Source organism: Maylandia zebra, linkage group LG22, assembly GCF_041146795.1.
Source record: "Maylandia zebra isolate NMK-2024a linkage group LG22, Mzebra_GT3a, whole genome shotgun sequence".
NCBI classification, from domain to species: Eukaryota; Metazoa; Chordata; class Actinopteri; order Cichliformes; family Cichlidae; genus Maylandia; species Maylandia zebra.
The window spans coordinates 35,659,568-35,677,388 of NC_135187.1; the positions used below are offsets into that span (position 1 = coordinate 35,659,568).

The following is a 17,821-nucleotide window of genomic DNA, read 5'->3' on the forward strand; positions in this document are numbered from 1 at the left end:
AAAATAAAAAACACAAGATCTCTAAAGGTCCCTAATCTGCCCTGCACAAAATACACATCAAACAAAACACATTTTTTTCTAACCCTGTCACTCCTACAAGGCTGCTGCAGTGAAAGAATACGAGCTCTCTAATTTACAAAAATATTTACAACGATCTTGACCAGATCTCATAATCACAGACACACAAATTTACTCACACTACTCACTAATAAACTTTTCAACTCTGGTGGTTAAAAGGCTGCTGTCCATCCAATTATTCAAACGGGAGCAGCAATCAATTCAAGCCAAGCACTCTGCATGGGTGTGTCTTCATAGAGACAGGTGTCTGCTAACCCCAGGCAGGGAAGAAAAAGAAAAGGCCACACCCACAACATCTGGTGGGAGGAGTCAAACACACACACACACACACACACACACACAAACATGATCTTGGCTCATAACCAAGAAACTTTCATCCCTGCATTAGGGAGGTTTTTATTTTCAATTATCCTCAAAAACAACCTTTTCTAATATGTGTCCTAATATACACAGTTAACATTATTTTAGTGCTTTGGTGCCGAAACTTAACGAAACAGCAATTTCAAAAAATACAACTTTACAACAAAAAAAAGCTGCCGTGTGGACACCACATACCAGCATGCTGTATAACTCTTAACAATGCTATAATGCTTAATACGATAGATTAGAGTCTTTCCTAAACATTTATTGTAAAAGCACAGTGATAAAGGGTAGCTCAGGGTTGTTCTTTTAGAACAAAGCACAGTTAAAGTTAAAGTTCAGTCTTCATTAAGATCCCATGAGACAGTTTGTTTGTAGGGAATCAAAACAGTTTCCCAAAGAGTTCCCAGTTTCAGTCTCTTGTGTGCCCCCTGTAGCTTTTAAAATCCATCTTAAAATCTTTCAGTAATCATCTAAGTACTCTCATGTGACACTGTTGCTAATTCAGCTGCTTTGGCTCCCCATCGAGTCCATTTTAAGATTCTGGTTCTGACCTTTAGAGCTCTTCATGGACAAGCACCAGCCTACATGATTGAACTTTTACAGTCCTATGTCCCTAGCAGTCCCCGAGGTCATGTGATCAGGGCCTTCTTGTTATTCGGCATACAAGCCTGAGAAAAAAATCATAGATAATAAGTAGGTGGAGCAACCTGTGACATTTATGTTCTTTCCACTTTCCACACTGGCAGAGTGTTAAACAATTTTTTCAGACAGTATGTAGAGCCAGACTGAATCACGGAGACAACAATGTGAACATGTGTGTTTGTGTGTGTGTCTCAGCACGACAGCGCAGCATGCAGACCAGATTGTTTTGTGGAATAAATATATTAGCTATTATCCAGACACATAAACACACACAGAATGCAGTCGAGTCAATAGGCTGGGGGTTCCTAGCAGACCTGCAGACACAATGCTCTCCCTAGTTCAAGAACAAATAACCTGACACAAGGTAGGAATGTGACAGCATGAAGATTATGAGGAGGGAATAACAGCTGCTTTAAGGAACTGTGGCAGTAACACATCTTAGAAGCAGAACCTTTTAAGAGCTCCGAGGTTTTGTGACCGTAAGGTTGGGGATCACCATGTATGAGTCAACATGAGAATAAGTGGTGTGTGCTTTGTTAATGTGCAAACATGTGTACAAGTGTCTTTGTTTAATCATTTATATTGTTCTTCATTTAAAAAAGCTTTAGGTTCTTACTTTTTGCACAGTTGTGATAAGCAAGAACCTCATTTTAAGATTTGTAAAATTTCTTTTCTGTCTTCTCTCTAAGGATGCTGAGAAGTTATAGAAGTCTTACATCCTTGCACATCACTCTTAACTAAGAGCAGTAACTGTAATTTATGTCCATATAATACTTGTAAAACATCTTGGGGCTTAAAAGATTTACATGTAATACTTCAATTTTCAGCTAGTTTCAGCGAGTTGATTCCAGCAGGCACAAATGTTTCACAGTTAATGATAATGTGCTGAGGGCAGTTAATCATGGAAAACTGAAAACAATGACTCCTGAAAAAACAACAACAAGATATTAAACAAATAAATAAAATTGGCAAATAAAATCAATTTATAGATGGACAAAATTAAAAACATCAACGATCAGACAGACCACAGCCAGGTTAAAGAAACTGAAAAGAAAAAAAAAGATATTCTACTTGAAGAGGTGGAAAAGAAGCATCTATTTCTAAAGAGGCGTTCCTATGAAATGGGCCCAGAATAAACAAAACATCTACCAAGATGAATAAAGAAAAAGCAGGAGAGAAACACAGCACAGAAAATTAAAGACCCACACTCAAATAAACAGAAAAAAGACATTTCATCATTACTATAACCACCTCTATAGACAACCACCAGCAGAGAAAGATAATACAATGAATGGCTTTTTAGAGCAACTGGCTCTGCCATCAGTGGAACTTCCTAAGATGAAATACATCAGAAATTAACAAAGCTATAAAATTTTAAACAGAAAAATCAATTGGTAGTGAATAGTAAACAATAGTACAAATTATTTAATGAAGAATTCATATCAGTACTTCACGCCACTTTCAATTGGACTCAAAAAAATAAGATGTCACCATCATGGTAAGAAGCGATAATCACAGGAATACCAAAACCAAAAAAGGAAGATTGGCTTGTAGTTTGTGCAATCTCCATGTTAAATATAGACTATAAAATATATACGTCGATCATTTCTGAAAAAAATGAACACACTGGTATCAGAAATAGATGAAGACCAGACGGGCTATATAAAAGGCCACCAAGCTCATGGTAACATTACTGTGCCAAAGAGAAAACCTGAGCATTGATGCTTAAAAGGCATTTGATTGGGTAACTTGTCAATTTCAAAACATTGAAAAAATTTGGATTCTTTGCAAAAATAAAGATATTAAGGGAAAGTTATGACTCCTGTACATATCCTATACAGTCAAGAGACTACTACAGGAAGGAAATCCAGGTGGACCCTACAGGACGACAAAGAGCTTGATATTCAGGAATTCACATTTGATTTTGGTCAGCATGGAGACATGCGCGCCACTGAAGGTGCACAGTTGTGACTTGAAGAGACGCAGCTTTGCCCGGAATGCTTTCATGCACACATACAGCTTTGGCTGCTCTTTGGAAAAAAATTGTTTGCTGGGTTAGCAGGCTGTGATTTGCATAATGGCAAATCAAACAAACACTTTCTCTGGGTTTCCATGAAAAAATATTCATTTTCCGCCTACTTTAAAATTTTCTGCAATTCTGCGATCACTTGCAATCTTGCATCTCTTTGGTTCTGTTATTTCTGGTGGGCATGAGCCAGTGTTTTCTTTGATTGCTTGCTTGACAGCTAAGAAGTACAATACAGTTAAGCACAAATGTTGTGTGTGAACTACAGTCTGTTATATTTTTAGAACGGGCCAATTAAAAACGGTTGGCGGGCTGCAGTTGGCTCGCGAGCCGTAGTTTGGACAACCCTGAATTAGAGAATAAAACCTGGGATAAAATATGTGCATAGCACGTCATACAACCACCACTTGGAGAATCCAGGAGTTTACCTGGAAAAACGTGGTGCGATACATGATCACATAAAGATTTAAAAGCAAACGGATAAAGAAACACGGAAATGCTGGAGAGAGTGTGGGCTCCATAACGCTGGCCACACACGTGTTCTGGAAATGACAAAGACTAAATGTGTTCTGGGGAACAATTAGTGAACTGATGCATCAGATATTTGGAGATACAATTGCAATTACAATTTTCTTCTTTAACAGACAGAAAAGAGGACAAAATATACATGTGAGTTTGGCTGATGAATGGATTACAGTGTACGGAGTAACTAACTGATTTTCTCATGGGTGTCTTTAGAAAGACTGGATGATGAGACCACAGGGTTCATCAAATTCACAATCAGCAACATCAAAATCTAAAAATCATCTGTGTGGGTCATAAAGTCAGCAAATTTATTTAAAGGATGCTCTTATAATTCTTGTGCTTTCTTAACCATCAATTCTAAATGAAAATGTAGTAAATGCTGAAAATGTTGAGCCATATACGACTTGTTAGGCTTCCCAGCAGCAGACGTGGCTCCTTCTGGTGACTGTGAACATACCCTAAATCTAATCAGCGGTCGTGGTCAAATCTTTCTTTAAACAAAGAATGGATGGATTCACTGCAGCAGACATACAGGACCTGCTGAAGCCAAAACTCAGTTCCTGTTTACAAACAGCATTGACAGAAAAAAACACTGAAGTACTGAAACAAACAAATACTTGTAGAGAAATACTAGTTAGATCATTTTTAGCTAATGAAATTGCAATATTGGGTTGGGAAGAGGTAATGGTTTGAATTCAAATACACAAAACTGCCTGTCTCATGGAGCTTCTCTGACACAAAGCACTGAAGGCAAACTTGCACATCCTAGAGATTAGCAATGTGTTCCTGCTCGCAGCTAAACCTGTTACCTCCTGGTAAGCAATGGGAGCATGCCAGCAGATTGGCCTAAGAAGCGTAAAGAGCTTTTCATCACCTGGCATCTTCTAAAGGCCCACCTCTATTAGTATTCACCTTCAGCTGACACTCTGCTGACACAAGATCTAAAAACTTTGCTCGGTCCAAAGTTATTCAAATGATATATAAACACCATATGTAGTCTTAGACATACTGAGATTCATATGATTTGTGGATGATACCAATATCTTTTTTACAAATGACTCTTATGCTCAGTGTCTTGGGGACGTCACTGGGACCCAGGCATACCCACTAAATGAGTTCCTAAGATACAAACACAAGCGGAGACCACCAAGTGACCTCTTGTTATTTTATTTTTTTAGAAACACTAAAAGCCAGAGACACACACTCTTTTGTTCCATTGGCAGATTTTTTTTTCACTTATTCCAACCAAAACTATCTTGTATTAAATGAAAAAATGGAAAGTGGAAATGATCAGTCTAAAAACAAGTTCCTATATCTTACTGAAATGTTACTCTGTAGCTGATTTTGTCTTATTTTAAGAGTGATGAGATTATTTTGACAAATAACACAAATATACTTGGTTCAAGATTGCACAGTTTGAGTTTTTGCAGTGTTCAGCTGCCACTAACCAGGTAGAGGTTTTCTCAAGAAGCTGGGACGCCACACTTGGTGACTTTAGGGAGGAAGCATAGCCCGACAAACAAGCATGTGGTAAATCATCTAATGGATTATCCCAATTTGGTAACACACTAGTTTTTTTTTCTTAGCTGTGATAACATACACAGCTGCATGGCATCATTCCTTCCTCCTGAGCTTCATAAACTGCATTGGGTATGTATTACAGATTACTTGCTACTTTTGCATCACTTAATAAATGTCCTGAAACACAGTCAAACAACAACTAGTGAACACAAAGCCAACAACACAAAGCAAGGCTGAAAGCAAGCCCAGAAATGTTTACATATACAATAGAAACACATGTAGACACAATTCTGCAAAGAAGAGTTGATAAAATTGCTACACAGTGATGTGAAAGACTCACTGCCAGGTATTGGAGACAGTTGACTGTAGTTGTGCTGAAACAAATCAGTTATTAAGTGTAGAAGGCAATTATAATTTTTAAATAGGGCCAGGCAGGTTTGAGTAGGTGTTTCTCTGTGACAAATGTGCAAAAACCTAATAAATCACTTTTTCACAGCACTGTACGAATGGAGGATGCAACGCTACAAGCCTGACTGCTTTTCACTGAGTTTGCTACATGTTCAAGACCAAACTGTGGCTGCTGGGGTCTTTATACACTCAGTTTGAACAACACTCTGGGTTCGCAGGCAGCTTTGTGTTAGCATATTCTCTGTAGAGATGCTTGTTTGTGTCCTGGTGGCAGTTGCCTGGTTTATTGTTCATATCTCCTCTCATGAAAAGCCGTGGACTACGCCACCATTTTTCTCCTTTAGCACATGAATGAAATCAGCTGATTGTAGCACACTTGAGAAAGCATGTTTATGTGTTTTGTTCCTTTTCAATTCACCCAGCGTGCAGATAACAGAACAACCTTTGTTATACAAGTAACAACAAAACTGTAACTGTATTGTAATTATAGTACTACATTATAGTACTACAAATTTTCTGGGAACAAACTGATCATATTGGGAGAGATGGCATTCATGTTACTGTTAACTCAAGTTTGTCTTGAGTTATTAAACCATTTTTGATCAGTGTAACGTACAGCAGCCTAAGCCTGTTGCACCAGAACTAAGGAAGGCTTCACCTAACACACCCCTGATTATAAGCTTAGTCAGAGACCAAGGAGGACAGAACGCCTTTTACATTGTCACTGAAAAATACAGAATATTTATCTGACTCTGAGTTCACTTCAGATTAAGTTGATATATTGGGTGATTTTTAAGGATGTTCTCACATCTGCAGTTTTTAGTCCGTTTAAATTGAACTCTGGTTCATTTTCCTCCTTGTTGCAGGTACGAACAGGGTAAACACACTGGGGTGTGACCCCGAGACCCTTTGGAGGACATGGTCGAGGTACGGTTCAAAATGAACTCCAGACTGGTTTGTTTATGGTGTGAACATGATCCGACTGTGATCCCACCAACTACCAGGTGTGCGTTACAAGTTTGAGCTACAAATTTCTGCTGTATTCTCAATGCAGCAAGGTACTATAGATGTGCAAAGGTCTGTACAGGCTGGCAACTGGCTGTGAAATGAACATAAATGACCTTCGTCCTGTATTTACTTTAGTTGCTCTCACCCCAGATACATCTGGGCAATGAGCAGACTGAGTGTTTTTGCATTTGTTGAAATGTAAATGTAAAGCCATCTCAGTATTTCAGTCTTGGTCTTGTCCTGACATAAAACAAAAACTTGACAATTAATAATATTTCCTGGAAATCGTCCAGTTCAGATTACAGTCATGGAATACACAGCCTTGGGAAAAACTATTGCAGTACATCTATAAATGCAAAAGTCTTTTAAAAAGTGCTGTAACTAAGCTTGGATGATTCCACTACATTTTTCTTCAGTCATCTACTCGCACAGAGTGCATTATCATAACTTGAGCTGTATGACTATGGCTACTGTAGCTCCTCTGAAAAAGAAAGCAACAAATCAAAGAGTGACTTTCTGGTATTACTCACAAACACGTCTTAAAGCAGATGACACATTTGCTGGAGAGGAAATGTTTCCATATTTAGAAACCCTTTGTCTTTCCTGGAAGAAAAAGGTCTTTAAAGCTGGAACATTTTCCTATTTGTTAAAGAAAGAGGAAAGCAGGAATGCCCTCAGGTTTCTTTTCAGCACTGCACAAAGGCATAAACTACAAAGTTGTGTTGTGTGGTCCTGTTCCTGATTTCCTATTTTCTTGTATGTTTGTCACACTTAAATGATTCACATCAACAAACAAATGTTAATATTAAACAACGATAACATGAGAAAACACAACATGCAGTTTCTAAATGAAAGTGTTTATTATTAAAGGGAAAAACCTAACACTGGAGCCACTCTTCTTTGCAGAATTGCTATAATTTAGACACACTGGAGGGTTTTTGAGCATGAACCACCTTTTCAAGGTGATGCTACAGCATCCCAGATTCAGACTAGGCCACTCCAATCTTCATTCTGTTTTTCTTAAGCCATTCAGAGGTAGACTGCTGTGTTTTGGATCATCATCCAGCTTCATAACCCAAGTGTGCTTCAGCTTGCGGTCACGTAGTGATGGACCGACATCCTTCAGATGCTGTGTTTGTTTTATGACAGAAGTAATAGGACTCACGCTTTGCAAAAAGTTCAGCTTTGGTCTACAGAATATTTTCCCAAAAGTCTTGATCAAGATGTTTTTGGAAATCTGAGACAAGCCTTTGTGTTCTTTTTGGTCTGCAGTGGTTTCCTCCTTCTTTAATGGTTATTTTGTGACCTCCTGAGTCTTCGATGTGCTCGTGGAGCTCTGGTGAAGCTTCCTAGGAGTGACCAACCTACCAAAATTACTCCAAGTTTTCTCCATCTGTGTATAATGGCTCTCACTGTGGTTCACTGGAGTCCCAAAGCCTTAGAATGGCTTTGTAACCCTTTCCAATGACTTTGTTTTCAGGTGTTTCTTCAGGTCGTGGCATGAGGTGTTGCTTTTTGAGATCTGCTCCCCTTTGTCAGACAGGTGCTATTTAAGTGATTTCCTGACAGGCCTTCCAGTAATCAGGCCTGAGTGTGATTAGTGAAACTGAAGTCAGTTTTTCGAAAACTGTGGTTAATCACAGTTAATTCATGATTTAACAGGAGGAGCAATGACTTTTCCACACGACCAGGTAGGTTTGCATTGCATTTCTCCCCTAATGGATTTAAAAACTCTATCTTTGTCTAACATTAAAAAAATGTGATGATCTGAAACATGTGTGACAAATATGCAAAACACTAGGAAACCAGGAAGAGGGCAAACTGTTTTTCAAACTACTGTAAATTATGTCCAATTATTGGATGCATAAGTGACAGGTAGGAGAAAGAGGATGAAGTGCTCCTGGATTGTTCTGTGAGAAACTGTCTGCTTCGCGATGTGACGGTGACGATCAGACAGATGGAGATCAACATCTGAAGGAACAGGACAGCTACACAACCAGTCTGTACTGGGACACAGTGTTGGTGGAGGAGTATATATACCTGAGCATCCACACTGAAATCAGACTGAGCTGGAAGACCAATACAGAGACTGTACATAACAAAGGGATAAATAGGCTATATTTCCTCAGGAAACTGAAATCTTTTTGATCTTTTTAAACAATAATATTAATGATGATGATGCCAGTACTGGTACCCTGACATTCAAAATATTTTTAGTACGTCTTCCTTAATTATAATTAATTATGTCATCTTTTAACTGCTTCATGAAACTGGCCAGTCTAAATAGCTGAATGAAGCACTTGACCCAGAGAAACACTTGATCTGTAGAAGCAGCTTCAGCTTCAACTCCTGCCTCATTTTTAATGTTTATGCTCTCAAGACTCCTCTCAGCTTGTAGGTTAAAGGTCACCTTGAGAGAGGGTGAGGGCTGAGGTTGGGGGATTGATTTTGTGGGGGTGAAGAAGAACAATAAGCAAGCCATGTGACTCGAGGTGAAGCCTCTTCTCTCTTTTGTGTGCCACATAGAGATGAGCATCTGCAGCAAAGAGCTTGAACAGAGCTGCATGCGAACGATGCCACAACACAGTGTTATTCTCTGTGTGTGACCTTTACAGCATTAAATAACCTTCATTTATTGCTTCTTTCTGAAGCTTACTGAGTCTGGACAAGATGACCTGCCCCATCAAATTCCATCATTCATTGCTCTGATTTGTGCAGCTCTACAGAAACCTTTGTTGTTCCACAGTGGAGCAAGCAGCACACAACTGCATCACTTACACTGGCAGTTGTGTTTATGCCTCAAAGGTTGCTTTAAACAGATGAGTAAGTGCAGCGCAGACATATAAAGCACCAGTAACTGGTTTTCAGGACTGCCAGGAGCTGCTGCAGTGTCTGAAAATTTATCAAAATGATTAAACATAGATGCTTTGTACAGACCACTATGTTTGTTTTTGTATTTGTAAGACTTAACTATGTGAAAGGCCGTACTTAAATGTGTTGTTTTAGGTTTCTTATTGTTTTCCAAAGGTAACAGAAAGGTTTAGCAATATGATTATATAATTTCCCCCCAAAATAGAAAATAAACTGTGAATCTCTGAAATTTGTTTAGAAGTTATTTGTGCCATGTAACAACTTCAAAACAGTGTCAGATGTTTTTCTTGTTCAAAACTACAAAAGATGACACTCAGTGGTCATGAATGAAAGTCTTTAGCTGTGTGACTGACTGGAGAGGAAACAGGGAGATAACATTTAAAGAGGAAGACCAGCTGATCCCAAACCTTCTGTCTGTGGATTCTATACTCCAGACACGCCCAGACACAAATCTAGTCATCTGCCAAAAGACACCACACTGTGCCAAATTACACATTGTCACCAAATTCCATACATATGGGTGTAATGTGGAGGCTGATGACTCATCTGTTGGTTTCATGGTCCATTTTTGGTCTGGTTTAAAATGGCCTGCAGGGAATGATTTAACAGATTCTTTATTAATATTTCCATGTTCACTTCTGAACATATTGCTGCAGTCGCCAGAGAACCCATGTCTTTCACGTTAGTACTGTCGCAAATTTCAGCCACCCATCTGCACCATGGACAAAAATAGTGGGCTGCATCTTGAACAACCCCAGGTTTCTCTTCAGCTCTGTAGCCAGGCTGACAAAAAGTCAGAGCTCTTTTGAGCCAACCATCCCTTTAACGTTAACTAGTAATGACTTCATGAACTTCTTCACAAATAAAATTTTTATCATTAGAGAAAAAATTACCAATAATCATCCCACAGATGTAATATTATCTACAGCTACTCTTAGTACCATTGATGTGAAGTTAGACTCTTTTTCTCCAATTGATCTTTCTGAGTTAACTTCAATAATTACTTCCTCCAAACCATCAACGTGTCTTTTAGACCCCATTCCTACAAAACTGCTCAAAGAAGTCCTGCCATTAATTAATGCTTCGATCTTAAATATGATCAACCTATCTCTAATAATCAGCTATGTACCACAGGCCTTCAAGCTGGCTGTAGTTAAACCTTTACTCAAAAAGCCATCTCTAGACCCAGCAGTCTTAGCTAATTATAGGCCAATCTCCAACCTTCCTTTCATATCAAACATCCTTGAAAGAGTAGTTGTCAAACAGCTAACAGATCATCTGCAGAGGTTTATTTGAAGAGTTTCAGTCAGGTTTCAGAGCTCATCACAGCACAGAAACAGCTTTAGTGAAGGTTACAAATGATCTTCTTATGGCCTCTGACAGTGGACTCATCTCTGTGCTTGTCCTGCTAGACCTCAGTGCATCGTTCGATACTGTCGACCATAATATCCTATTAGAGCGATTAGAACATGCTGTAGGTATTACAGGGACTGCACTGCAGTGGTTTGTATCATATCTATCTAATAGACTCCAGTTTGTGCATGTAAATGGAGAGTCCTCTTCACACACTGAGGTTAATTATGGAGTTCCACAGGGTTCAGTGCTAGGACCAATTCTGTTTACATTATACATGCTTCCCTTAGGCAGCATCATTAGAAGACATAGCATACATTTACACTGCTATGCAGATGACACCCAGCTCTATCTGTCCATGAAGCCAGATAACACACACCAATGAGTTAAACTGCAGGAATGTCTTAAAGACATAAAGACCTGGATGGCCGCTAACTTTCTGCTTCTTAATTCAGATCAAACTGAGGTTATTGTACTCGGCCCTGAAAAGCTTAGAAATATGGTATCTAATCAGATTCTTACTCTGGATGGCATTACCTTGGCCTCCAGTAACACTGTGAGGAACCTTGGAGTCATTTTTGACCAGGACATGTCCTTCAATGCACATATTAAACAAATATGTAAGACTGCTTTCTTCCATTTGCGCAACATCTCTAAAATTAGAAATATCCTGTCTCAGAGTGACGCTGAAAAACTAGTTCATGCATTTATTACTTCCAGGCTGGACGACTGTAATTCATTATTATCAGGAAGTCCTAAAAACTCCCTGAAAAGTCTTCAGCTAATCCAAAATGCTGCAGCAAGAGTCCTGACAGGGACTAGAAAGAGAGAGCAGATTTCTCCTGTTTTGGCTTCCCTTCATTGGCTTCCTGTTAAATCCAGAATTGAATTCAAAATCCTGCTCCTCACATACAAGGTCTTAAATAATCAGGCCCCATCTTATCTTAATGACCTTGTAGTACCATATCACCCTATTAGAGCACTTCGCTCTCGCTCTGCAGGCCTACTTGTTGTTCCTAGAGTATTTAAAAGTAGAATGGGAGGGAGAGCCTTCAGTTTTCAGGCCCCTCTTCTGTGGAACCAGCTTCCAGTTTGGATTCGGGAGACAGACACTATCTCTACTTTCAAGATTAGGCTTAAAACTTTCCTTTTTGCTAAAGCATATAGTTAGGGCTGGACCAGGTGATCCTGAATCCTCCCTTAGTTATGCTGCAATAGACGTAGGCTGCCGGGGGATTCCCATGATGCATTGAGTTTTTCCTTTCCAGTCTCCTTTCTCACTCACTGATGTGTTAACAGACCTCTCTGCATTGAATCATATCTGTTATTAACCTCTGTCTCTCTTCCACAGCATGTCTTTTATCCTGTCTTCCTTCTCTCACCCCAACCGGTCGCAGCAGATGGCCGCCCCTCCCTGAGCCTGGTTCTGCCGGAGGTTTCTTCCTGTTAAAAGGGAGTTTTTCCTTCCCACTGTTGCCAAAGTGCTTGCTCATAGGGGGTCATATGATTGTTGGGTTTTTCTCTGTATCTATGAAGCGCCTTGAGGCGACTTATGTTGTGATTTGGTGCTATATAAATAAAATTGAATTGAATTGAATTGAATCTCTTCATTTTTCAGTTCAGACTTAAGGCAGGCTGCATGGTTAGGTGAAGTCTGTCAAAAACAAGCTCTTCTAATAAATGTTAGCTTGTAAAAAAAAAAACTCATGCATTAGACGTGTATGTTACTTAATTACTCCCAGGAGAAAGCAATATAAAATTATATAAAATAGTACCCATCCATTGTAAAATAATATCCATGCTGTAGACTGTAACCTCCTCCTCTGGCACACATTGAAATCAGCTGATTGTAGCAGAAGAGGGATCGATTCCTTTCCCTATCACCAAGGTTATTATCGTTAACGAAAACTAGAAGTGAAAAAACATTTTCGTTAACGGAAATAAAAATAAAAACAAGACTTTGCAAAAAACGGAAAACTAACTAAAACTGTAATGAGCGTTCACAAAACTAACTAAAATTAACTGGATTTATAGTGAAAATGTGTTTAGTTTTCAATAGCGTCGGGTGAAAGTGAAGTGTAGTTTCCAGGTTTTTTCTTGCTGTGTCTCATTGTGCCAGCAGGGGGCAGTACGTTAGTCGAGTCGTCTGTGTCGCTGCTCCGTCCACGCGCAGAATCACGTCAGCAAAAGTCGGGAGAAATCGCCAGAGTCCAATTTCATATTACTCTGAATATGATTGCGTTTTAGATAAAGCAAGTGTCTTGTAGTGGAAAGAGACAAATTATGCGGAACATTTCTAAAGGGAACCTTTGAAAAGCTCACACAAGAAGGCTAACCTAGCTTAGCTTGAGAAGGTAAGGGAGCACGCCCAAGCCTCATCCCCAGAAACAGAAGCTAACCCCGGGCAGCGTGAAGCATCCCGAGACAACTCCACAAAAACCATTAATGCAGTGCTTCCAACAGCGAGCCGATGGCTGCTGGTTGGTCTGTTCGCAGGAACATCACAAGCGAGAGGAAGCATTGGTGAATATGTTTATTGAGACTGGGATATCTACACAACTTTTTGCCTTCAAAAAGTTTAGCAATTCACCCGGAGCTGCAAGAGGTAATAGTCTCATTGGGGCCAAGATATATATCTTATAGTTGCCTGCTATCAATAGTTGTTCATCTGCCCTCATTTATTTATTTATTCCCATAGGTGGGGATGTGAGTTGTCTGTCTCTGCGTGTTAGCCCTGCGACAGACTGGCGACCTGTCCAGGGTGCAGGGTATGGTAGCTGGAAGAGCAACATACCCAAGGATAAGCAGAAGAGCATGACTGATATGATGAAACTGGGATTTTGTTACACTTCATTGTTGCAAACACGACGAAAACTATAACTGAAACTAAGGGTTTAAAAAAAATAAAAACTAAACTAGCAAACAAAAGGTAAAAACTAATAAAACCTGATACAAAATTGAAAATCTGAAGTCAAAACTAAATAAAAATAAATACTAATGAAAACTGCAAAACTATTAAAACCCTGCCTATAAGTGACCAGGACATTTGTTCATACAGAATTTGACACTCAAAATAACTCTTTTCCTGAGATCTCAGCAGGCGGCTTTATTTATTGTGGGAAAGGATCAGGACTGCCAAGGGTTTTGATACTTCCTAATCTGACAACATGGAATAAATGTAAAAATAATAAAATGATGAAATGAGAATTTATTAATATCATACAAGAACCCGATTAGGCAGTAACACCCCAGCATGCACAAAAACACTGACTGTTTTTTTCTACACTGCTGCCATTGTTCTGTCAGGGTGACAAGAGCTGCACCCAAGTGCCAAGCACAGACACACTTAGGCCAAGAAGAGAGACGCCACACAAACATGTCTATACCGTATCTAGGTTAACTTTGTCTGGCCAATCTGCTCTGGTTTCTCTGCCCTTAATCTCATCCGCTGCTTTAACACAGTGGGAGGTACAGCACATAATACAAAAGGATTTCCATTCCTTTGCACATGGTGTGAACAATGAAGCTTGTAAACAACAGCTATGACAGGAATAAATAAATGATCTTTGATGAGAACGTATAGTGAGTGTGACCTATTTGTGTGTTATCTTGTTGTGTTTTTATACTGGAGTAACCCGCTGCCCGAAGATTGAAGGGGAAAGGAAACAAAGTCTCAGTTTGAAGGAAATAATTTTTTAAAGTGCACACAATCACGTCTAGTGTTATCTTGTGAAGTCAGACCTGGTTAAAATTATTTTATATCCTATACTGTGTTAAAAAACGGATAATGTTCACAACAAAATCAGTATTCTAAATTATTATAAATAGAGGCCAGTCTGAGAGCAAAATTACCTGAGCAGGTCAGGAGCAACAAAAGAAGCTTTTCCATTAAAGAGACGATGATTTCGATGCATAAATCCAACTAATCAGAAAGTAAAATGAGGGTAATCGTTAAATGAAAGTAGTCCAAGTGTGAAATAGCATAAAACCAGCTCTAAAAGAAAAACCATTAAGCAATACTGGTGTCTCACTTCTACTAAGGAGGAAACTCACCAAACAAAAGAAAAAGTAAACAAAACAGGTGAAAGCACATGTACCATCAACCTGCTACCATCATTTTCCACATAAAAATGAAAAGAAACTTTACAGCAATAGATGTTACACAGATGCTGGTATAAAGAAAAAAGGAATAATTTATTGTGAATGTTTTTCCTGGTGTCCCGAATACACATCTGGGAATCTTAACCAATTAGGGGACGCAAACATTGCAGAACATTCTTTAAAAGATTTTTTCGGAAATATTTTTATTTCAACCCCACGGATGATTACTACGCTGCACATGCTATTCTTCATAAACAAATGATTGCAGATCATATTTTAGACTTCATCAAAAGCCATAGTTGATCTCATGCAGGCTGAGCTTTACTGCCGGGTTATGTTCATTGATCAGTCACTGGTGGTACAGCGGTTGCAGAATCCCAGTGAAACCAGGACATTGATCCAGAGAAAGAGAAATTAGACAGTAGAGAAAGAGAACATTCATCTCCAGCTGCCCCTAAAGGGCACCTTTGTCTCAATGGGTCAACACAGTTCCACCCCCAATTTCTGCTTTCATCACTCCTCCTCTATCCTCCTCCCCTCTTTCTCCCTTGTGTCCTTCTGGCCATGTGCTGCTCTCACAGAGTGAATGAACCTTGGATGGTGAGAGGCACCACCCTAAACAGCAGCAGTGAGGATCCTTGTATTGTGTTTAGACTGTAAAGCTGCTGTACTCACAAGTCATCAGCAGATACCAAAAACACCTGCATCAATAGTCAATTACTATTTGTGTTTGTGTCGCTTCCTTCGCAGCTAGCTTCCATTTTTCCCCACTCAGAAACATAGTAACATATGCAGCTTTGCTACACACACAATTTCTTATCAATTGCACACATCTAAAAATGTGACAAATGAGTCCAATAGCAGCATAAGGCAATCAAAGTGTTCCAGCTGTCTCTGTCTGGGGGAGTGCTCTGCCAAAAAGACTGGAGCACAATGCACATCTCCACCCCCCAAACGGGGGCAAAACCCCCATTCACTTCAGGGACTGCAGCAAATATGTTATCAAACTCTAGTGTAGCAAGATGGCTCCAGTGCATTAACCACAAAAAGACCATGAGAAAATAAACTTTTGGTTTAAAAAAAATATTAATTTATGAGATATATTGATCCAATCATAAAAAGTGAAAGAAACAAAAAAGAGCATGTTCACCCTTTTCATTTCCCCTTATGTACTGTGTTATGTACACAAACATTTGCATATGAATATTTCAGCGAGAGTGTAAGGTTAGAACATCCATCCAGTCACTCAGTGTCTCAGGGACCAGGACTGAACGAGCAGAGAGGATGGACTGTACCTGTTCGCCAGATGTACATGGGTCGAGTTTCCACTGCAGTTTGTGCATCCAGTTCCCACATGGATAAAAACAGCAGCGCTAACGTCCAGAGAGAGAGGAGTGGGGCTCCTTTCAAGACCTCTTGGATCCTGATACCTCTGCCGGCCGTCCCCATGGCCACCGCACGGCAAATACTGCTGTTCCCAATGCAATCGAGAGGAAAATGTGAGCCTGGCCACAAGGTAGAGAGCGGCACTCAAGTGAATTTTCTGCTTTGTCCACGCCACCGCATCCAAGAAGTAATCCTGAGCAAGCGAGGGTGAGGTTTCCTCACGCTCTCCTCTCCCTCTGGGTTTCTCTTATTCCCCTGGCTACTTAATGAGTGCGAATGAGCTCTTGCAGTAATAAAACAGGGAACAATAGATCCCTAAGCCCAGCCTGCTCCTGCTGCTGTATGCCGGGTAATGTAGCGCCTCCCTTTCTCTCGGCTCTTTCTCTGCCTGTCTCATTCTCTCTTACACACACAAGCAGTTTATGCACACATTTACACACACATCCTGTCCACCCGCCCTGCTCACTCATCTCTCATGCTGTTTTACAAAGACCTGAGAGAAGTTCTAGGTAGCTGAATCAAGAATGTGGAGATGTGTTTGTTGGTGAAATAAACAAGTAAGCAGCAGCAGTTTTCCTATTAAAGCATTATTGTATTTTAACTTTTTATTACAATAAAAATGACCATGGATGGATGGATGTGTCAAAAGAAGGGTATGTAAATGGTAAATGGTAAATGGCCTGTATTTGTATAGCGCTGTTACTAGTCCCGCCTAGGGACCCCAAAGCGCTTTACACACCCAGTCATCCACCCATTCACACACTGGTGGAGGCAGCTAGGGTTGTAGCCACAGCTGCCCTGGGGCAGACTGACAGGTATGTAGATAATATTGTTATATACACCAGTCAGCCAAAATATTCAAACCACCTGTCCAGTTTTGGTCAAATTCCCCACTAACTGGCAAACCAGCTCATAACTCTTGAAGCATTGCAGATTTCCAGGTGGGCTTGTCCTGGCACATCTAGTGGATTGGGATCTGGGAAAATCTGAATGGCAATTCCAGTGCTGTGGTGCAGGATAGGGATATATAAGCTCCAGGATGGCTGATCATCAGAGTACTTTTTATGACTTCTATTCAGCTTTGATAACTGACATGCAGCTTCTGCAGTGATATGGATTTTGTTTGCACAGGTGCCTTGCTCTGTTTGGAGGATCAACGTTTCCATGGTATGTGTTGGACGTTCTTCACCAGAAACCAAAAGTATCAAGACTGTGGTCATTTCAGACTGAAACTCAAGGTGTAATATCGACTGATGGTTAGTATTTAATCTGCTTCTTTTGTTGAGTTGATACTAAAAACTAAAAAGACTGAGGAACAATCTGTAATTTCATCCCTGATTTTCTACTTTTTGATTAAATAAAGCAAATATTAATAATGAACATCTTGCACCAGCTTATTTTACAGGTAAATAGGTGTTGAAAGAAAGGTTAAGGACACATACGCACATTTTAAAAAACTAAAGTAAAGGAAAAAAGGGCCCACCCTGCTGTAGGCCCATCACCAACAGAACTTTAGAGATTGGGGACAGTGTTCGCAGG

The 17,821-nt window shown here is 39.8% G+C and overlaps 1 protein-coding gene across 1 annotated transcript in view; it reads right to left on the minus strand.

The window, feature by feature from the left end:
• Nucleotides 1-16,630, minus strand: part of thsd7aa (thrombospondin, type I, domain containing 7Aa) — a 182,518-nt gene extending 165,888 nt beyond the window's left edge. The window contains exon 1 of the mRNA XM_024798247.2: nt 16,192-16,630. Within this exon, the coding sequence (XP_024654015.2) occupies nt 16,192-16,345 (154 nt within the window). The 5' untranslated portion in view covers nt 16,346-16,630. The remainder of the gene's footprint in view (nt 1-16,191) is intronic.
• Between the last annotated feature and the right edge of the window lie 1,191 nt (nt 16,631-17,821).